The sequence below is a fragment of the Lutra lutra genome, chromosome 1 (genome assembly GCF_902655055.1).
Source record: "Lutra lutra chromosome 1, mLutLut1.2, whole genome shotgun sequence".
Taxonomy (NCBI): domain Eukaryota; kingdom Metazoa; phylum Chordata; class Mammalia; order Carnivora; family Mustelidae; genus Lutra; species Lutra lutra.
The window spans coordinates 56925004-56948350 of NC_062278.1; the positions used below are offsets into that span (position 1 = coordinate 56925004).

At 37.3% G+C, this 23347-nt stretch overlaps 1 protein-coding gene across 17 annotated transcripts in view; it reads left to right on the plus strand.

The window, feature by feature from the left end:
- DZIP3 (DAZ interacting zinc finger protein 3) overlaps nt 1-22372 on the plus strand; it is a 117108-nt gene extending 94736 nt beyond the window's left edge. For all 17 annotated transcript variants that reach the window (XM_047723913.1, XM_047723894.1, XM_047723970.1 and 14 more), the window contains 6 exons: nt 3665-3790; nt 16531-16670; nt 17964-18084; nt 18546-18689; nt 18776-18877; nt 20584-22372. In XM_047723913.1, the coding sequence (XP_047579869.1) occupies nt 3665-3790; nt 16531-16670; nt 17964-18084; nt 18546-18689; nt 18776-18877; nt 20584-20694 (744 nt within the window). In that variant the 3' untranslated portion in view covers nt 20695-22372. The remainder of the gene's footprint in view (nt 1-3664; nt 3791-16530; nt 16671-17963; nt 18085-18545; nt 18690-18775; nt 18878-20583) is intronic.
- The last annotated feature ends 975 nt before the right edge of the window (nt 22373-23347 follow it).

The window sequence follows — 23347 nt, forward strand, 5'->3', positions numbered from 1 at the left end:
GGTATTTCTGTAAATAGTTGAGTGTATCAGAGAACTTAAGAATTATGTGAATTGTGGGGCGCCTGGGTGGCTCAGTGGGTTAAGCCACTGCCTTCGGCTCAGGTCGTGATCTCAGGGTCCTGGGATCGAGTCCCTCGTCGGGCTCTCTGCTCAGCGGGAAGCCTGCTTCCCTCTCTCTCTCTCTCTGCCTTCCCTCTGCCTTCCTCTCCGTCTACTTGTGATCTCTCTCTGTCAAATAAATAAATAAAAATCTTTAAAAAAAAAAAAAAGAATTATGTGAATTGTGGGGAGTTACACTATGTTTCAAAAGCAGAATCCGAAACTAAAAGCATTATATGGTATATACCATGGTCTTTAGAATGCAGTATTGGCTATTATATTTTTGGTCAGTTCAGTTTTTATAGGAACACGATGTTATGGACATTATTATTCTAAGTTTGGAACTTTATCATACCCAGCTACCCTGATAAAGAATGTATTATGTCAATAACAGAGAAGTTTAAAGGGTCCCAGTAGTCCTAAAGGAAGTAACACATATTCTGGTATGATTTTTAGAAACCCTGTATCTTCAGCCCATGTTCAAACTACTGTCTGTATGTTGTAGTTAAACTCTCCCATGACTCTAAATGTAAAATAGCTCTGGAAACTCAGAAGCCAGACACAGAGATGTTTTTTGGAGTTTCTTAAAACCAGATCAGCACAACCTGTCTGATACCAGTGATAACTCCATAGTCGACATAGGTGGTTAAACCTTGACCTCTGGATCCTCATCACTTTGGAGGCTTTCTTATGTATGATGGGGCTTACAAGGGTTTAGTAAAGGGCAAAATGCACTGGCAGTTAGGCTCTGTGCATCCTGCTGCTAACATCTGGGAGGTACATGTGTATCTTTCCTGCTTTCTAACCAGCGTCACTGCTGTGCTTGATCAAAGCTAACAATTGTGTTAACAGTAACCATTGAACATTAGTGAAATAGTTTGAGAACACTAATGCTAGAAATGTAACAATGATATTCACCATAAACTGAGGTGGTTGTTACAATGGAAACAAATTAGAGATCTGGGTTTTTGAGTCCTAAATTTAAATCTGTGAATAACTTCTTGGTCTTTAGAAAATCAACTCTTCTGGACTTTTGTTTTCCCATGTATAAACTAGGAAATTATACTGTACTAAAGTCCATCTATGGGTGTTGTATTTAATGCTGAATCACTAGATTCTACTCCTGGAACTAATATCACACTATGTTCACTAACTAGAATTTAAATAAAAACTTGAAACATACATAAAGAAAGAAAGAAAATCCATCCATCTCTGAGATCCTAGTATTCTAAGGAATTGTCACCAGGCTTTAAATGTAGTCTAATCTCAGAAATCTGAAATAATGGGTACTCGTCCCAGTTTAACCTAGTATTTTTTTTTAAATGTTACTGTGTACAATTTTTTTTATTAAATTTTTAAATTTTTTTTATAAACATATAATGTATTTTTATCCCCAGGGGTACAGGTCTGTGAATCGCCAGGTTTACACACTTCACAGCATAACCCAGTATTTTTATGTGTCCTACTATATCTTGGGTTTTGTACCCCAGCTGTCTAATCCTCAAAGAAATGTTAGGTAATAGTTGTCTGCAAAGAGAGTAGGAATACTGACTTACACCCATCATCCATTCATTCTTTAAAAATTTTACATTCTGAATTTTACATACTGAAATATACATTTTACCTACTGAAATTTACATAGTTTTACATACTGAAATATACATAAAAATAGAATAGTATAATGAATCTCTGTGAACCAAGAGAGCCAGCTTGAGTATTATCAATATTTTACTAAACTTGTTTCATGTCATGCTCTTCTTCCTATTGGAATATTTTAAAGTATATATCATATAATCTCATTCATATATACATCAGTATATATTCCTAAAGGATGAAGACTTATTATTGGATAGAATTATTATACCAGTTTTTTACTTAAGAAAATTAAAAATTTTAATATCTAATACCCAGTTAAAATTTATATTTCCCAATTGTCTGAAATTGTCTTACCTAGTTTGCAATATTTCCAATTTGGTTATAATTACTTTTTTGTTGATGTTGTTAAAGATTTTATTTATTTATTTGACAGAGAGAGATCACAAGTAGGTGGAGAGGCAGGCAGAGAGAGGAGGAAGCAGGCTCCCTGCTCAGCAGGGAGCCCGATGCAGGGCTAGATCCCAGGACCCTGAGATCATGACCTGAGCCGAAGGTAGAGACTTAACCCACTGAGCCACCCAGGCGCCCCCAATTACTCTTACTTTCAGAAACTTATTTTTAAAAACAATCCACATTACGTTTATACTTTGCATTTGGTTGATTGTTCTTTAAATCTGTAACAGCTACCTGACTCCCTTCTCCTTTATGTCATTTGTTTAAAAAAGTTATTTACCTGGTTCAGTTTCCCACATTATTGATTGTAACCTTATGATAGTCATTGTATATCTTCTACTGATTCTTAAAACTGTTGATTAGATCTGGAGGGTTGCTTAGAGTCAGGTTCAGTATTTTTAGCAAGATAACTTTATAGACAGTGATGTATACAATGTCTTTCTTTTGTAATGTTAAATAAGAAATGTCGACCTCATGTATCCATTTTAATGTTCCCCACTAACCTTTCAGCTACTGGTTTTAGTATCATTACTTAAAAGGGTTGTGCTGATGTTCTTTTTTTTTTTTCTTCTAAGATTTTATTTATTTATTTGTCACGGCGGGGGGGGGGGGGGGGACACAGGCAGAGCTGCAGGCAGAGGCAGAGAGAGAAGCAGGCTCCCCACTGAGCAAGGAGCCCGACGTGGGGCTCGATCCCAGGACCCTGGGACCATGACCTGAGCCGAAGGCAGCAGCTTAACCAACTGAGCCACCCAGGCGTCCCTGTTCATTTTTTTTATCTGCTCAAAAAATAGTTGAACTTCTGCTTTATGCTAGTGCTAAATCTGACACATGGTAAAAACTGAATCTGTTCTCTTCTGTAGCCTAGTCAGTAAGGTATCCATCCCATAGGTAGATGCTAAGAAGGGCTAGCTTTCCACCAGCCCCTAGGAGGTGCAGTAACACCTATAAGCATGTGTCTACAAGTCACTGTAGGAGGGTTTATGCCCCAGGCCCACTCACTTCAGCTTTCTCCTCTCATTGGAGCCAAACAAAGTCAAAACTCCGTCAGGTAGTACAAGTTCCCTCCAATACATAATCAGGAAAAGTAATGTTTTCTAAAGGCAACTTTGGTTCTTTTATTCATCAATACGGCCAGTACTCAATGAGGTGTGCCTTTGCATAACCCTATATTATTATAGTTGGAAGGGAACCTTAAAGAAATCACCTAACTTAACCCTCTTTTTATAGATTAGTAACCTGGTATCATCCATGGTTACTCAGCTAGGGGGAAAGAAGGTGAGACTGGAACTCACTTTTCTTCTTTGTGGTTTTTAGTATATTTGACAGCCCTTTGCTTTTCCAAATATTCATACATTTAATTGTTATGACAACACCATTTCTACTGCTAGGGTTTTGTATCTAGATTTCAAATTGAGTTTTTTCCCCTCAACAGCCATTGTTCTGAGTTTAGATTTTTGCCTACATAAGTCTATAAGTGTGTGAAGTTTTTGTTTTTTTAACCTTTCTATTTTAGATGCAGCAGTTCTTTGGAAGACCCCTTGTGAAAGAATCTTTCTTTAGACCCATACTCACTGTTCCTCAGATGCCTGCTGTTTGCCCTGGAGTCATCTCTGCGCCTGGCCAGCCTAGAGCCCCTCTGGTACAGACCTCTTTTTGGTTTTTTATCTCCATAGTAGACTTCCTGAATGAATGTCTTCTTTATTTGATAAGTGGTGATGGTGGTGGTAATAGTGGAGGGAGGAAAACTGAATGATAATTGAATGAATAGTTCCATTTAAGGCACTGTGCTAGGAGCATTACATACATCATTTCATTAACTGATAATCCGTTTTGGGATATAAAGATAGTTTTTTTTAGTAGTTTTTTATAAAAAAAAAAGTTTTTTATAAAAGATAGTTTTTTATAGTAGACAATCCTTATAGGATTTTATGATTTTGCTTCTATAATAGGCAACAATACAAGGTAAATGACATTTTTTAATAGATCACTTATATTTAGCATGTTTGATGGGTAGATTAAAAAACAAAGAAAATTATGCCACAAATCTAAAGAAAAATTTATTTATACAAACATAGACACACATAGGTATAATAGGACAGTGTTTCAACTTTATCTATAAACACAATATAAATAGCATCATCTTGGAATAAATTATACTATAAAATTATGAATCTTCCTAGCTACAACTAGGCACATAAACCTTATTCAAACCTGAAGAGGTAATAGAGAATTTTTTTTTCTTTTTTATTTTCTTTTTTTAATTTTTTAATTTTTTATAAACATATATTTTTATCCCCAGGGGTACAGGTCTGTGAATCGCCAGGTTTACACACTTCATAGCACTCACCATAGCACATACCCTGCCCAATATCCATAACCCCACCCCCCTTCTCCCAACCCCCCTCCCCCTAGCAGCCCTCAGTTTGTTTTGTGAGATTAAGAGTCTCTTATGGTTTGTCTCCCTCCCAATACCATCTTGTTTCATTTATTCTTCTACCCCCCCTACCCCCCATCTCCACTTCCTCATATCAGGGAGATCATATGATAGTTCTCTTTCTCTGATTGACTTATTTCGCTAAGCATGATACCTTCTAGTCCCATCCACATCGTTGCAAATGGCAAGATTTCATTTCTTCTGATGAACTCATAGTATTCCATTGTGTATATATACCACATCTTGATCCATTCATCTGTTGATGGACATCTAGGTTCTTTCCATCGTTTGGCTATTGTGGACATTGCTGCTATAAACATTCGGGTGCACGTACCCCTTCGGATCACTATGTTTGTATCTTTAGGGTAAATACCCAGTAGCGCAATCGCTGGGTCATAGGGTAGTTCTATTTTCAACATTTTGAGGAACCTCCATGCTGTTTTCCAGAGTGGTTGCACCAGCTTGCATTCCCACCAACAATGTAGGAGGGTTCCCATTTCTCCGCATCCTCGCCAGCATCTGTCATTTCCTGACTTGTTAATTTTAGCCATTCTGACTGGTGTGAGGTGATATCTCATTGTGGTTTTGATTTGTATTTCCCTGATGCCGAGTGATATGGAGCACTTTTTTCATGTGTCTGTTGGCCATCTGGATGTCTTCTTTTCAGAAATGTCTGTTCATGTCTTCTGCCCATTTCTTGATTGGATTATTTGTTCTTTGGGTGTTGAGTTTGCTAAGCTCTTTATAGACTTTAGACACTAGCCCTTTATCTGATATGTCGTTTGCAGATATCTTCTCCCATTCTGTCAGTTGTCTTTTGGTTTTGTTTACTGTTTCCTTTGCTGTGCAAAAGCTTTTGATCTTGATAAAATCCCAAAAGTTCATTTTTGCCCTTGCTTCCCTTGCCTTTGGCGATGTTCCTAGGAAGATGTTCCTGGGGCTGAGGTCAAAGAGGTTGCTGCCTGTGTTCTCCTCAAGGATTTTGATGGATTCCTTTCTCACATTGAGGTCCTTCATCCATTTTGAGTCTATTTTCGTGTGTGGTGTAAGGAAATGGTCCAGTTTCATTTTTCTGCATGTGACTGTCCAATTTTCCCAACACCATTTATTGAAGAGTCTGTCTTTTTTCCATTGGACATTCTTTCCTGCTTTGTCGAAGATTAGTTGACCATAGAGTTGAGGGTCTATTTCTGGGCTCTCTATTCTGTTCCATTGATCTATGTGTCTGTTTTTGTGCCAGGACCATGCTGTCTTGATGATGACAGCTTTGTAATAGAGCTTGAAGTCCGGAATTGTGATGCCACCAACTTTGGCTTTCTTTTTCAATATTCCTTTGGCTATTCGAGGTCTTTTCTGGTTCCATATAAATTTTAGGATTACTTGTTCCATTTCTTTGAAAAAAATGGATGGTACTTTGATAGGAATTGCATTAAATGTGTAGATTGCTTTAGGTAGCATAGACATTTTCACAATATTTATTCTTCCAATCCAGGAGCACGGAACATTTTCCCATTTCTTTGTGTCTTCCTCAATTTCTTTCATGAGTACTTTATAGTTTTCTGAGTATAGATTCTTAGTCTCTTTGGTTAGGTTTATTCCTAGGTATCTTATAGTTTTGGGTGCAATTATAAATGGGATTGACTCCTTAATTTCTCTTTCTTCTGTCTTGTTGTTGGTGTAGAGAAATGCAACTGATTTCTGTGCATTGATTTTATATCCTGACACTTTACTGAATTCCTGTACAAGTACTAGCAGTTTTGGAGTGGAGTCTTTTGGGTTTTCCACATAGAGTATCATATCATCTGCGAAGAGTGATAGTTTGACTTCTTCTTTGCCGATTTGGATGCCTTTAATTTCCTTTTGTTGTCTGATTACTGATGCTAGGACTTCTAGTACTATGTTGAATAGCAGTGGTGATAACGGACATACCTGCCGTGTTCCTGACCTTAGTGGAAAAGCTTTCAGTTTTTCTCCATTGAGAATGATATTTGTGGTGGGTTTTTCATAGATGGCTTTGATAATATTGAGGTATGTGCCCTCTATCCCTACACTTTGAAGTTTTGATCAGGAAGGGATGCTGTACTTTGTCAAATGCTTTTTCAGCATCTATGGAGAGTATCATATGGTTCTTGTTCTTTCTTTTATTAATGTGTTGTATCACATTGATTGATTTGCGGATGTTGAACCAACCTTGCAGTCCTGGAATAAATCCCACTTGGTTGTAGTGAATAATCCTTTTAATGTACTGTTGAATCCTATTGGCTAGTATTTTGGTGAGAATTTTTGCATCTGTGTTCATCAAGGATATTGGTCTGTAGTTCTCTTTCTTCATGGGATCCTTGTCTGGTTTTGGGATCAAGGTGATGCTGGCCTCATAAAATGAGTTTGGAAGTTTTCCTTCCTTTTCTATTTTTTGGAACAGTTTCAGGAGAATAGGAATTAGTTCTTCTTTAAATGTTTGGTAGAATTCCCCCAGGAAGCCGTCTGGCCCTGGGCTTTTGTTTGTTTGGAGATTTTTGATGACTGTTTCAATCTCCTTACTGGTTATGGGTCTGTTCAGGCTTTCTATTTCTTCCTGGTTCAGTTGTGGTAGTTTATATGTCTCTAGGAATGCACCCATTTCTTCCAGATTGTCAAATTTGTTGGCGTAGAGTTGCTCATAGTATGTTCTTATAATTGTCTGTATTTCTTTGGTGTTCGTTGTGATCTCTCCTCTTTCATTCATGATTTTATTTATTTGGGTCCTTTCTCTTTTCTTTTTGATAAGTCTGGCCAGAGGTTTATCAATCTTTTTAATTCTTTCAAAGAACCAGCTCCTAGTTTCGTTGATTTGTTCTATTGTTTTTTTGGTTTCTATTTTATTGATTTCTGCTCTGATCTTTATGATTTCTCTTCTCCTGCTGGGTTTAGGGCTTCTTTCTTGTTCTTTCTCCAGCTCCTTTAGGTGTAGGGTTAGGTTGTGTACCTGAGACCTTTCTTGTTTCTTGAGAAAGGCTTGTACCGCTATATATTTTCCTCTCAGGACTGGCTTTATTGTGTCCCACAGATTTTGAACCGTTGTGTTTTCCTTATCATTTGTTTCCATGAATTTTTTCAGTTCTTCTTTAATTTCCTGGTTGACCCATTCATTCTTTAGAAGCATGCTGTTTAGTCTCCATGTATTTGGGTTCTTTCCAAATTTCCTATTGTGATTGAGTTCTAGCTTCAGAGCATTGTGGTCTGAAAATATGCAGGGAATGATCCCAATCCTTTGATACCGGTTGAGACCTGATTTAGGACCGAGGATGTGATCTATTCTGGAGAATGTTCCATGTGCACTAGAGAAGAATGTGTATTCTGTTGCTTTGGGATGAAATGTTCTGAATATATCTGTGATGTCCATCTGGTCCAGTGTGTCATTTAAGGCCTTTATTTCCTTGTTGATCTTTTGCTTGGATGATCTGTCCATTTCAGTGAGGGGAGTGTTAAAATCCCCTACTATTATTGTATTATTCTCGATGTGTTTCTTTGATTTTGTTATTAATTGGTTTATATAGTTGGCTGCTCCCACCTTAGGGGCATAGATATTTAAAATTGTTAGATCTTCTTGTTGGACAGACCCTTGGAGTATGATATAGTGTCCTTCCTCATCTCTTATTATAGTCTTTGGCTTAAAATCTAATTGATGTGATATAAGGATTGCCACTCCTGCTTTCTTCTGATGTCCATTAGCATGGTAAATTCTTTTCCACCCCCTCACTTTAAACCTGGAGGTGTCTTCGGGTTTAAAATGAGTTTCTTGTAGGCAACATATAGATGGGTTTTGTTTTTTTATCCATTCTGATACCCTGTGTCTTTTGTTTGGGGCATTTAGCCCATTAACATTCAGGGTAACTATTGAAAGATATGAATTTAGTGCCATTGTATTGCCTGTAAGGTTACTGTTACTGTATATTGTCTCTGTTCCTTTCTGATCTACTGCTTTTAGGCTCTCTCTTTGCTTAGAGGACCCCTTTCAATATTTCCTGTAGAGCTGGTTTGGTGTTTGCAAATTCCTTCAGTTTTTGTTTGTCCTGGAAGCTTTTTATCTCTCCTTCTATTTTCAATGATAGCCTAGCTGGATATAGTCTTCTTGGCTGCATGTTTTTCTCTTTTAGTGCTCTGAATATATCATGCCAGCTCTTTCTGGCCTGCCAGGTCTCTGTGGGTAAGTCTGCTGCCAATCTAATATTTTTACCATTGTACGTTACAGACTTCTTTTCCCGGGCTGCTTTCAGGATTTTCTCTTTGTCACTAAGACTTGTAAATTTTACTATTAGGTGAAGGGGTATGGACCTATTCTTATTGATTTTGAGGGGGGTTCTGTGCACTGCCTAGATTTTGATGCTTGTTCCCTTTGCCATATTAGGGAAATTCTCTCCAGTAATTCTCTCTAATATACCTTCTGCTCCCCTCTCTCTTTCTTCTTCTTCTGGAATCCCAATTATTCTAATGTTGTTTCGTCTTATGGTGGTCCATAAGACGAAATTCTCCCCTCATGGTCCAGTAGCTGTTTGTCCCTCTTTTGCTCAGCTTCTTTATTCTCTTTCATTTGGTCTTCTATATCGCTAATTCTTTCCTCTGCCTCATTTATCCTAGTAGTGAGAGCCTCCATTTTTTATTGCACCTCATTAATAGCTTTTTTGATTTCAACTTGGTTAGATTTTAGTTCTTTTATTTCTCCAGAAAGGGCTTTTATATCTCCTGAGAGGGTTTCTCTAATATCTTCCATGCCTTTTTCGAGTCCGGCTAGAACCTTGAGAATCGTCATTCTGAATTCTGGATCTGACATATTACCAATGTCTGTATTGATTAGGTCCCTAGCCTTCGGTACTGCCTCTTGTTCTTTTTTTTTTTGTGGTGAATTTTTTCGCCTTGTCATTTTGTCCAGATAAGAGTATATGAAGGAGCAAGTAAAATACTAAAAAGGGTGGCAAAGACCCCAGGAAAATATGCTTTAACCAAATCAGAAGAGATCCCAAATCATGGTGGGGAGAAAGGGGATAAAAAGAGGTTCAGGAAAAAAAAAAGAAAAGAAACAATTAAAAAAAAAACGAATAAAGAAAAAATATAAAATAGAAAAAAATATATATATATTCGATAAACTAGTTAAAAAACGTTAAAAAAGAAAAGGTTAAAAGTTAAAAAAATCTAGCAGAAGAAGAAAATAAATTGAAAAAGAAAAAAAAATCAAATTAACTGCAAGACTAAAGAATCATGGGGAGAAAGCCGTGAGTTTCATTCTTTGCTTTCTCCTCCTCTGGAATTCCGCTGCTCTCCTTGGTATTGAAACTGCACTCCTTGGTAGGTGAACTTGGTCCTGGCTGGATTTCTTCTTGATCTTCTCGGGGAGGGGCCTGTTGTAGTGATTCTCAAGTGTCTTTGTCCCAGGCGGAATTGCACCGCCCTTACCAGGGGCCAGGCTGAGTAATCCGCTCGGGTTTGCTTTCGGGAGCTTTTGTTCCCTGAGCGCTTTCTGTAGAGTTCCGGAGGACGGGAATGAAGATGGCGGCCTCCCCGTCTCCGGCCCGGAGGAGCCGAGAGCTCGGGGTTCCACTCTTCAGTGTGCCCTCAGAGAACAGCGCCCAATTACTCCCATCTCCCTGGCCTCCAGCCGCACTCCGAGTCACTGAGCCTGCGACTGGTTCAATGTAATGCCGACCTGAGAGCTCACTCCTCGGCTCTGTCTCTATAGCCGGTTTCCCCGTTCTAATACCTGCAAGCTCTGCGACACTCAAACACCCCCGATCCTTTTGTGACCCTGCGGGACTGAGGCCAAGCTGACCCCGTGTGGGCTTCACCCCAGTTTAGCCTCTGGAGCGATGTCCCAGCGGAACAGACTTTTAAAAGTCCTGATTCTGTGCTCCATTGCTCCGCCGCTTGCCGGGAGCCGGCCCTCCCGCCGCGGTCTATCTTCCCGTCGCTTTGGATTCACTTCTCCGCCAGTCCTACCTTTCAGAAAGTGGTTGATTTTCTGTTTCTAGAATTGCTGTTCTTCTCTTTGATCTCCCGTTGGATTTGTAGGTGTTTGCAATCTTTAGATAAGCTATCTAGCTGATCTCCTGCTACCTGAAGTAGTCTCAGCCTGCTACTTCTCCACCATCTTGCTCCTCCCGAGGTAATAGAGAAATTTTAAATGACCAGGATTATTAGTTGTAATCAAAGTTGTAATGCAAAGGTGGTAAACATTTATTTAAAAAAAAATCTTCTCCTCGAAGACTGATGTTAAATATAATTAATGAAAAATTCTCTAACTTGATTTTCCATAATACATTCTCATCAGCTTTTTGTACCTATAAACACTCTACCTTTGAAATATTGTCAGATGGACTCATTTTTGTAGAGGCTGCCTCTGCAAACAAATATGTATATAGGCCTTACCATGTTAACTGATAACCACATCTTCTTATCCCCATGATCTCACAGTGTTGCTCATGTGGTTTACATCTGCACTTTTACCTAAGGAGCTACATATATAAAACCATTGAAAACTTTAAAGTATCTCAGCCTCCTAGTACTACTTTCTGATTCCTTGGGGAAAGCTTGATACTGAGGCAAACCCAGGTTTCTGGGCAGTATTCTCCTCTGACTTAGTAGACTTTGTATGAGTTATTTCAGTAGCTATTAGTCATAGCTAATTTTTCATGAGTAATCTTATATTTGAAAATAACCTGTAGAACATTAGGTAAAAGTTGTCATATTTATAATTATCCTAGTAATTGGGTGAAAATATTCACTTGCTGATATTAATTAGAATCTTAAAGCTTCTAAGAAGAAACTGCCTTAAGATATGGCAAAACTTTGATGGTTTTTTGGATTGGAGGTGTCACTACAACTTCCACACCACTTTTGTCTGTAACATTCCTGAGACATTGGACAGACATTCTAGTAGTAGTCTCATCTTAATTTCTTTGAAAATTCAAACTTAGCATTAACTACTTTCATATTTAGAAAAATTATAAAAAAGCAGGGGCTGATATCGAAGAGGTTTCTGCTTATATTCTCCTCTAGGATTCTGATGGATTCCTGTCTCATGTTGAGGTCTTTTATCCATTTTGAGTTTATGTTTGTGTATGGTGTAAGAGAATGGTCGAGTTTCATTCTTCTACATATAGCTGTCCAGTTTTCCCAGCACCATTTATTGAAGAGACTGTCTTTTTTCCACTGGATATTTTTTCCTGTTTTGTCGAAGATTATTTGACCATAGAGTTGAGGGTCCATATCTGGGCGCTCTACTCTGTTCCACTGGTCTGTGTGCCTGTTTTTATGCCAGTACCATGCTGTCTTGGTGATCACAGCTTTGTAGTAAAGCTTGAAATCAGGTAACGTGATGCCCCCAGTTTTATTTTTGTTTTTCAACATTTCCTTAGCAATTCGGGGTCTCTTCTGATTCCATACAAATTTTTGGATTATTTGCTCCAGCTCTTTGAAAAATACTGGTGGAATTTTGATCGGAATGGCATTAAAAGTATAGATTGCTCTAGGCAGTATAGACATTTTAACAATGTTTATTCTTCCGATCCAAGAGCATGGAATGGTCTTCCATCTTTTTGTGTCTTCTTCAATTTCTTTCATGAGTGTTCTGTAGTTCCTCGAGTACAGATCCTTTACCTCTTTGGTTAGGTTTATTCCCAGGTATCTTATGGTTCTTGGTGCTACAGTAAATGGAATCGATTCTCTAATTTCCCTTTCTGTATTTTCATTGTTAGTGTATAAGAAAGCCACTGATTTCTGTACATTGACTTTGTATCCTGCCACGTTGCTGAATTGTTGTATTAGTTCTAGTAGTTTGGGGGTGGAGTCTTTTGGGTTTTCCATATAAAGAATCATGTCATCTGCGAAGAGAGAGAGTTTGACTTCTTCATTGCCAATTTGGATACCTTTTATTCCTCTTTGTTGTCTGATTGCTATTGCTAGGACTTCTAATACTATGTTGAACAAGAGTGGTGAGAGTGGGCATCCTTGTCATGTTCCTGATCTCAACAGGAAGGCTGCAAGCTTTTTCCCATTGAGGATGATATTTGCTGTGGGTCTTTCATGAATAGATTTTATGAAGTTCAGGAATGTTCCCTCTATCCCTATACTTTGAAGTGTTTTAATCAGGAATGGATGCTGGATTTTGTTGAATGCTTTTTCTGCATCAATTGAGAGGACCATGTGGTTCTTCTCTCTTCTCTTATTAATTTGTTCTATCACATTGATTGATTTACAAATGTTGAACCATCCTTGTAGCCCAGGAATGAACCCACCTGGTCATGGTGGATAATCTTTTTAATGTGCTGTTGGATCCTGTTAGCTAGGATCTTGTTGAGAATCTTAGCATCCATATTCATCAGTGATATTGGTCAGAAATTCTCCTTTTTGGTAGGGTCTTTGCCTGGTTTGGGGATCAGGATAATGCTGGCTTCATAGAAAGAGTCTGGAAATTTTCCTTCTGCTTCAATTTTTTGGAACAGCTTCAGGAGAATAGGTGTTATTTCTTCTTTGAAAGTTTAGTAGAATTCCCCAGGGAATCCATCAGGTCCTGGGCTCTTGTTTTTTAGGAGGTTTTTAATCACTGCTTCAATCTCGTTACTAGATATCGGTCTATTCAGGTTGTCAATTTCTTCCTGGTTCAATTTTGGGAGTTTATAGTTTTCCAGGAATGCATCCATTTCATCTAGGTTGCTTAACTTATTGGCATATAACTGTTGATAATAACTTCTGATGATTGTTTCTACTTCCTTGGTGTTAGTTGTGATCTCTCCCTTTTCATTCATAATTTTATTAATTTGGGCTTTCTCTCTTTTCTTTTGGATTCGTGTGGCCAATGGTTTATCGATCTTATTGATTCTTTCAAAAAACCAGCTTCTATTTTCATTGATACGTTCTACTGTATCTCTGGTTTCTACCCTCATTGATCTCAGCTCTAATCTTGATTATTTCCCTTCTTATGTGTGGAGTTGGTTTGATTTGTTGTTGATTCTCCAGTTCTTTAAGGTGTAGAGACAGCTGGTGTGTTCTGGATTTTTCAATTTTTTTGAGGGAGGCTTGGATGGCTATGTATTTCCCCCTTAGGACCGCCTTTGCTGTATCCCATAGGTTTTGGACTGAAGTGTCTTCATTCTCATTGGTTTCCATGAATTGTTTCAGTTCTTCTTTGATCTCCTGGTTGATCCAAGCATTCTTAAGCAAGGTGGTCTTTAGCTTCCAGGTGTTTGAGTTCCTTCGGAACTTTTCCTTGTGATTGAGCTCCAGTTTCAAGCCATCAGAATCCTAGAGGAGAATATAGGCAGTATCCTCTTTGATATCAGCCACAGCAACTTCTTTCAAGATATATCTCCAAAGGCAAAGGAAACAAAAGCAAAAATGAATTTTGGGACTTCATCAAATCAAAAGCTTCTGCACAGCAAAGGAAACAGTCAACAAAACAAAGAGGCAACCCATGGAATGGGAGAAAATATTTGCAAATGACAGTACAGACAAAAGATTGATATCCAGGATCTATAAAGAACTCCTCAAACTCAACACACACAAAACAGATAATCATATCAAAAAATGGGCAGAAGATATGAACAGACACTTCTCCAATGAAGACATACAAATGGCTATCAGACACATGAAAAAATGTTCATCATCACTAGCCATCAGGGAGATTCAAATTAAAACCACATTGAGATACCACCTTACACCAGTTAGAATGGCCAAAATTAGCAAGACAGGAAACCACATGTGTTGGAGGGGATGTGGAGAAAGGGGAACCTTCTTACACTGTAGGTGAGAATGCAAGTTGGTGCAGCCTCTTTGGAGAACAGTGTGGAGATTCCTCAAGAAATTAAAAATAGAGCTTCCCTATGACCCTGCCATTGCACTACTGGGTATTTACCCCAAAGATACAGGTGTAGTGAAAAGAAGGGCCATCTGTACCCCAATGTTTATAGCAGCAATGGCCACGGTCACCAAACTGTGGAAAGAACCAAGATGCCCTTCAACGGACGAATGGATAAGGAAGATGTGGTCCATATACACTATGGAGTATTATGTCTCCATCAGAAAGGATGAATACCCAACTTTTGTAGCAACATGGACGGAACTGGAAGAGATTATGCTGAGTGAAATAAGTCAAGCAGAGAGTCAATTATCATATGGTTTCACTGATTTGTGGAGCATAACAAATAGCATGGAGGACAAGGGGAGTTTAGAGAGGAGAAGGGAGTTGAGGGAAATTGGAAGGGGAGGTGAACCGTGAGAGACTATGGACTCTGAAAAACAATCTGAGGGTTTTGAAGGGGCGGGGGGTGGGAGGTTAGGGGAACCAGGTGGTGGGTATTGGAGAGGGCATGGATTGCATGGAGGGACCATGGGTGTGGTGCAAAAACAATGAATACTGTTACGCTGAAAATAAATTAAAAAAAAAAAAAAGACCTAAAAAAAAACAAATGTCATGTACTAGCAGTATCTGTTAGCATTCATTGAATGTTTAGTGTGCCCCCTTATGTTTGCCATCTTCTCATATGATGAAGTTGGGTTTTGAAAGTTGTTTTGGTTTATTTTCTTTGAGCATAAATGAAGTGCAGCATTTTTTGGTTTGAAGCAGGTAAGAGACAATATGTTGCTCATTTACTTTCATCCCCACTGTCATAATTTCAAGGCCAGGCTTTCCATATGGTACAGCAACCAACCAAGTGAGCCACCTTCACACCATCAGACTATATCTAACCAATAAATTAGTAAATCTTTAAAAAAAAAAAAAACCTAGGGCGCCTGGGTGGCTCAGTGGGTTAAAGCCTCTGCCTTCGGCTCAGGTCATGATCTCAGGGTCCTGGGATCGAGCCCTACATCAGGCTCCCTGCTTAGTGGGGAGCCTGCTTCCCCCACCCCCGCTACCGCCTGCCTCTCTGTTTACTTGTGATCTCTGTCAAATAAATAAATAAAATCTTTAAAAAAAAAATTTAAAAAGCAAATAACATAGAATATATCAAGTAGAAAGTAAAATTATCCTGCAACTGAATCCTTGGAAATAATCACTGTTTACAGATTGTTTATAACTTGAGACCTTTTTCTATGCACATATATTCGGGTTAAGTCTCTGCCTTCAGCTCAGATCACGATCTCAGTGTCCTGGGATTGAGCCCTGCATAGGCCTCTCTGCTCAGCAGGGAGCCTGCTTCCTCCTCTCTCTCTCTGCCTGCCTCTCTGCCTACTTGTGATCTCTCTTTCTGTCAAATAAATAAGTAAATAAAATATTTTTAAAAATTTTAATATAAAAATGAGTCATACCATAAATACTATACCACAGACTTTTTAAAAATGAAACATTTCATGGACATCTCATACTCCAATATATAGATCTGTTCTTAAGGACTGATTGGTTATGCTATAATTCCCCTATTGGCAGACTAGGTTATTTCTAGTTTCTTAAAATAACAGCAATAAACACTCTCTCTTTTTTTTTTTCCATTTTATTTTATTTTATTTCTTTTCCGTGTTCCAAAACTCATTGTTTATGCACTACACCCAGTGCTCCATGCAATACCCACCACCAGGCTCACCCACGCCCCAACCCCCTCCCCTCCAAAACCCTCAGTTTGTTTCTGAGTCCACAGTCTCTCATGGTTTGTCTCCACCTCCAATTTCCTCCAATTTCCCCTCCAATTTCCTCCAGCTTCTCCTCTGCATCTCCCAGTGTCCTCCGTGTTATTCCTTATGCTCTGTATTTCTATACATTTGCAATTACTGAAACTAACATGTCCCCTTTTTACAAATAAGGTAATTATAAAAAATAAGAAATATTATTATGCTAGTTAAATAAAACTCCAAAAGGGGAATGTGTAGGTCAGTATTCCTCTTCATTCTACCCATTTTCTGAAGTATGGAAATACTGTGTTGTCATGGAATGTTACTTCCTAATAACTGAAGCTGATGGGTTATAACTGTGCTCCTTACAGATGACTGGTATAGCCTGGACTGTGCCGGCACCTGCGGGAGAGGCTGTGTCTCCCAGTGCAGGTCTGGGAAGTGATCCCCCCATGATGAATTGGGAGAGGATTACAGACAGGCTGAAAACTGCTTTTCCACAACAAACCAGGTATCTTAATTTTTATTTAGTTGTGAGTACAGATCATACTCTACAGTTTCCATAACCGTAATTAGGACAGTGAAACAAATACAAATACACAAATATATTATCTTAACATGGCCTTGGTAAGGAAAATGAAATTTAAACGAATAGTGCTCAATATAAATGCCACACCTCTTCACTAAATTTATTAGTCTCAAGTTATGAGAGAATAGGTTTTTAAATTTAGGTTTGCTCCTTTATTAAAAGTACAGCAAATCATAAACCTATCCAATTTTAATGCCACCAGCTGCAATAATTATCTTAATAACCTCTTTCCAAAGTGAATTTTAAATTGTATGCTCTACAAGCCCAAACATCAGATTTTACCCTCCTATTTCCTTAATTTATTAAGGGCTCTTAGGTTTTGTTAGCGAACACAGTTAAATGCAAGAAACAATGATTTTACTGTGCTTTTCACAGTGCTGATTTTAGCAGAAAGATATTTAATGTTTCTTCTCCAGAAATGAAGTTTTTTTTATCTTTACTTTTGTATTCAAGGAAATTAGTTTTTAACCAATATTTTCACATGAAGCCTAATACTTTTATTTAATGGACATATTGTTTTGCTTCAGGATTGGATTATGGTTTTATAAATATAGTGAATAGCTAATGAAAATAGAAAAGTAATACAGTTGTTATATATATGTATGAAATGAATAGTAAATCAAAGGTAGTTTTACAAGGCTGATGACCTGACACTTCATTTGGGAAAGAAACTATTTCATTCTGCTCTCTCCTACCAAAAAACACATTCAGAGGCTTTGGGTCAGGGGACTTTGAGCACTGAAAGAGAAGAAAAAGAACATATTGATTAATTGTATGATAAAGAAACCTAGAAATATTTTAATGTGTCTTTTAGCTTTTCTGTTGTGTAATCTTTGTTTTGTTTGAGTTTTATGAAAGTATAATTATTAACATAGAAAAGAGACAGACCTATAGTAACATAGTTAAAAAGGAGTATTTTAGTCATAATTAAAAGCAAAGACACAATAAAAGAGCTCAGTACATAAGTAAGTAGGTAACAAACTCAGTTTTCATACAAGCTTTCAAAAAAACAGTTAAACTTTCTTTTTGGAAAGAATACTTTAGGATTTTTGTTTTGGTATAATATAAATGTAGATAGATGTTAGCTCAGCTCTAAAGGGCCACGTCTATATGCTGCTACATATCATATAATGGGATTTTGTGCTTTGTGTAGGGGGCACACCCTCGAGGCAGTAGGAAAAAAATCACCACTGCTCTTTCCTTGATCTCTCCTAGAAAGGAGCTCACGGATTTCTTACGAAAATTGAAGGACATTCATGGGAAGTCCTTATCTGGACTGACATTTGATGAAATTGTGTATAAGATTTCCCAATTTATTGATCCCAAGAGATCACAGGTAAAAACAAAAAACCTATACCTCCCTGCCCTTCTGGGTAGTAGTGAGTGGTCTTAATTATGTTTATAACATGTCTATAAGTCAATAACCTGTAGTCATATTAAATTGTCTATTAACAGTTCAACTTCAACTTAACAAATGGCATAGGAAGTCTTTTTGAAATACTACCTGTTCATTCTGTTAAAACTGACCCTCTTGAAATTTCTTCCAGGTTGCTTTCACTCTAAAGGAAGACCTCTTTTCTAATTTTAAAGAGTATATAATTTTTTTTCTTTACCTGGCTCTGAGTGTATAAGTAATATTGCTAACGTTTTGTTTTCAAGATTTCTTGTGCATTTAATTGACTTTATACCCTTTTGCTAATTCTCACTGTACCCCTGTAACCCATTTTCTGTGCTATTCTATTAGTTTTCCCTGTTTTAAAACACTTCTGAAAAAAAGTGTAATGTTGTTGTTTTCAGAGTCAAGGAAAATCTGTGCCGAATGGTAACTGTGTTTCACCCAGCCACACACCTCCACAGTCTACTGCTGCCCAGCCCCCAAAACCAGCCTGGAGGCCCCTCAGTTCACAAGGGCCTGCCTCATGGGAAGGAGCCAATAATTTGGTGAGATTGAGACTGTTGATTCTAAGTACATTTAAATTTGAGGGGGAAAAATGAGCTAAGTTGAACCTTATGTGTATTTTCCCTAGGATGATGAGGAGGAAGAAGAGGAGCCTTGTGTGATCTGTCATGAGAATCTCTCTCCAGAAAGCCTCTCCGTTTTGCCTTGTGCTCACAAATTCCATTCTCAGGTAACTCTTTAAACTTATCTTTTTTTATTTTCTTACTTTTAAATTTTACTGATTTTTTTCAGTTAAAAAATGGTCATTTCAATGCCAGTTTAATAGAGAAGTATATGAAATAGTAGAAAAATGACCTATACAACTATTCTGAAACCTCAAAATTCAGAGTAAGGTTAATATAGTTAGACAATTAAAAATTCAAACAGTACTAATAGATACGTAATGAAAGTCTAGCTTTTTTCTTCTTTTTTTAAAGAAATCTACCTTTTTAAATATCTTGCTGTTAAATCAGTTAAGCAAGATTCATGCTGCCTTACTTGAAATCATATGCATGTATCATCAGATATTTGCTGTAGCATGAGTTCCACAGACTATAACTTGGGGCATTGGAGTACCACACAGAAATATTTACACCTGTTTTCACCATACCTAGCTCCAGTTTGTACTGTGCTTTCTCAGATCTCCATACACCTTACAGGAAAAGAGGAGACAATGATGAGATTGAAATAGTACGGAGTAATTCACTTGACTAGAAATGGAAGGAATGTTAATTGACAGAGCAATTCAGTGGCAGTTTAGCAACAGTGTCACTTCATCCTGATTTGCTATAAATAATGAATAGTGTCCTTTTGTCTCCATGTACTGATGGCACCCTACCATTATAAAGCATAAGATTTACCTTAACAGGCTGTCTGGGCTCTTGTATTTGCTCTTTAGATGCTCAGGTTTCAGTTTTGATGTTAGAAAAATAGGAGACTGGCATATCTTTTGTTGATTCTTGGCATTTTTAAGTCCTGGTGTTGTTGCTGTGCAAATGCTATCGATAGACAATTTATGATCCAAGTCTTCTGGTGCAAAGATGTAATTTGACCCAGGAAAAGATAATCTTACATAAGAAAGTCTCAGGAAATGAATAGTAGCCAGCTCATTCAAACCATATCTGTAAAATGCGATTTCAAAGATATGTGATACCAACTACAGAATTATATTTTCTATCTATTCTGATATGAAGAAATAGACACAGAATGGCTAATCCCAAAAGATCAAGAAAGATACTTAGTCATTTGAAGTGGGTTCATGAAACTTACTATTTTTGCCATTGCCCATAGAATAGAAAGCAGGTAACGGATTCAGGTTACCTTTTAGGGTTACAGTTAGTGGCCCTAATATATAGGCCTTTTCTCAATCCACTCTCACCTGATCTTGCTCTCATTATTTATACAGGTAAAATGGATTTGTTTTGGGAGAGTTAGTATTCAAGCAAATGACATAACAGCTCATAGCCCAAGAGTACTATCATTGTCATCAAAGAGCCATCTGGAAAGTATATCTATTATCTAGGGATTTTAACTTCAAAACACCATAGACACTTAATACAGAGCATTGGTGACTTTTGTATGTTCTTTTTTTCTAGATTATACATGAGAACAATATATAATAGAGGAAAAATATGTAGCAGATTTCCTCAGCCTTCTTGTTAGGAAGAATTGCAAAGTCATCCTGAAAATTAGGGCTGGGGAAAGGATCCTAATCCAAAAAACTTGCTGAAAGGTGTTCTGCTGTTACCAGCTATATTACTCAGTGAATCACAGAGAAGGTGCCATTACTGAGTAGTTGGCTTGGCAATTTACTAGAAAATAACTGATTATATAGAGTAAAAGTTGCCTCCTCTAGGCTAAATCAGAGAGACTGACATGAATATTTTTGCTCCTTAGTGCATTAGACCTTGGCTGATGCAACAGGGGACATGCCCAACCTGCAGACTCCATGTTTTGTTACCAGAAGAATTTCCGGGTCACCCCAGCCGGCACTTGCCAAAGATCTGATCCAAGGGGATGATTATGCAAAGGAAGTTCAGTTATCAGATTCCAGAATTTAGTTTTGCCTTTTATTATGAGCTGATAGTGTGAATGGTGTAAAGCAGTGTGCGCTTTGTACAAAAAAGAAGCTAGCTAGCTAATCTCATCAAAGCTGCCGCCAAAGAGGACAGGACCCATTTTCAGGACTTAGAGCTGAACTGAAAGGGATAAAATTTTTAAAGTTACATTACATTTGCCCTTATATTAGTAAGCATTTTCTTCCAATGTAAACATCATTGTTAGCACATATCTTACGATGTTTTTGTCTTTTTCCTTCTTATTCCACTTATCCTTTATTGTCTCTCAATATATGCTATATCTTAATTTCCTGAAATCAATTTAAGAGGAAAAGTAGAATAGCAAACAGGAACATTCCAGATTTTATTTTTTCTTTCAACTTTTTAAACTGTTTACAAAGTACACAACTGAATTATTTAAACTTCATCCTTATCTTCCCTTCTAAATATGGCCTCTAAATATGTGCCCATGAAGAGATTATGAGCTACTTGAGGTTGTGGACCATACAGTGGTGTGTTGGAGCTTAGCTAATAATAGTTTATGAGAAGTGACTGTTGAAGTTTCAGGAATTTTGTGAGCCAGTGATCGAATTGTTCTTAGTTTGAAATCTGCATAGTGGGAGTATTTACACCATAGAAATTTGTAAATGTTATTAAGTCAGGGTTTCTCTTCCCAAGAACTTGCTGTTAAACATTTGCCAGTACGCCACTGGGACCGTGTCTGATCCTCCTATGTGTTCTCGATGCCTTGCATAGTAGGTGTAGCATAAATATTCCCAGAATCAAATCAGGAAATAGAAATGAGTTAATGTGTAAATTAAGTCACTTGCTCAGTTGAATAATTGAGATATTATGTTCATTTGTGAACATTGTCGTTGGATCTTACACTTGAAGGATTTTTTTTTTTTCTGCCTTAAAAGTTTCTTAATTTCACTTTGTCATGCTGCAGGGTGTGGGGTACTGTTTGTATGTAGATGCTTCTTATGACAAAGTTAACATTTACCGGGCTAAGCTGCTATCTAAAGCTTGTCAGTAGGAACTTACTTAGAGGTCAAAAACCTATTTTGAAAATAGTATTGTATAAATGCTGTAAGTGTTGTACATGTCTCTAAAAAAATCTAAATTCAGTTACCATGTAAGATGTTATTTGGTTCACATTTGTTTCCATAAATTAATGAAAATGAGACTGTGAATAAGTGTTTTGACTCTATTTTATCTGTATATTTAAGTGTAAATGTATCTTGAAGTTACTTTAAATCTCTATTTAAAACTGCTATTTCTGTAATTGTATGCTAAATGTTTTCTTCTGTAATGACAATAGACTGGAAAATGTGGAGGAAAATATCCCAAAAAAAAAAAAAAAAAAAAGGAAGGCAGTCTTTTAGACACTTAAAATGCCATGAATGTCTCAGAATTGAAAAATTCAGAAATTATAAGGCCTTCAATAATTATCTTGTCTAACACCTTGAGGTCATGGTCTTATAGCAAACTATAATTACAAACAATTGTAAAACAATTGTTTCTTAGTTTGTTTACATCAATGATTTCACTTCCATGTGGGAAAGATTTTATCTGTATATGAGCTTAAATGTATCCTGAAACTATTTTAAATCTGTTTAAAACATCTATATTTGTTTGTGGTTTTTTTTTTTTTTTTTTTTTTTCTGTTATGACAAAGAGTAGGAAAATACCCAAGAAGGCAGTCATGGAGACTTGTAGAATCATAGAATGTCAGAATTTATGGGGTCTTTAATGATCCACTAGACTGTCCCTCATAAGTACATCATGCCTACGATCACATGGTCAATTAGTGGCTGGGCCAGTCCTAATTCTTTAAGGTCCTGGCACTTGGTCACATGCTTTCTACACAAAATCAGGCTGTAAGGTTTTTATCGGTAGTGATCCTGCTGTTCTTGGATCTAAGGATAGGGCCTGAGGACTCAACACAGTAGCTGATATGAAGTGAGAAGGTAGTAGGATTGTACCTTTGAAAGTGATGTCCAATTCTGCAGCTACTAAAGATAATGGGATTGTTTTATTTTTTACTGATGTGCAAACAATACTCACTGTCAATCCTGTGGCTGCTGACAAATCTAGAACCCCATTCTTCCCAGAAATGCAATGAGGCAATATTTATCTCAAAAACAATCTATATAAACATCTAGTGATATCATTGCAGCTATTGTAAAAGGATATATCTTGTAATGTTTTCCCTCAAATTTATTTTGTCCATATATATGTATAATACTTGCCAGCTATTATGAGATAATTTCAAATGTGTTTGTTACCTCATTTGATCCACTGACAATTCTAAAGTACATGTTTAGTGGATGTTCCTTAAAGGATGATAAAACTAAGGCCCAAGTAAGAAAAATAATTTATCCAAGGTTATAACCACAGAGTGGCATTTTGGGATTTTAATGCAGATCTTCTGTCCCTTAGCTAGTGTTCTCTTCTAGTACCTAAGAACCATATCCCCATTTTGGATTGACTTTCTGCAAACAAGAAAAGTAGTTTTTTTCTTCCTTGTAAATACTTGTCAAAATAAAATGAAACCGGTTCTTTTTTTTTTTTTTTAAGATTTTATTTATTTATTTGACAGA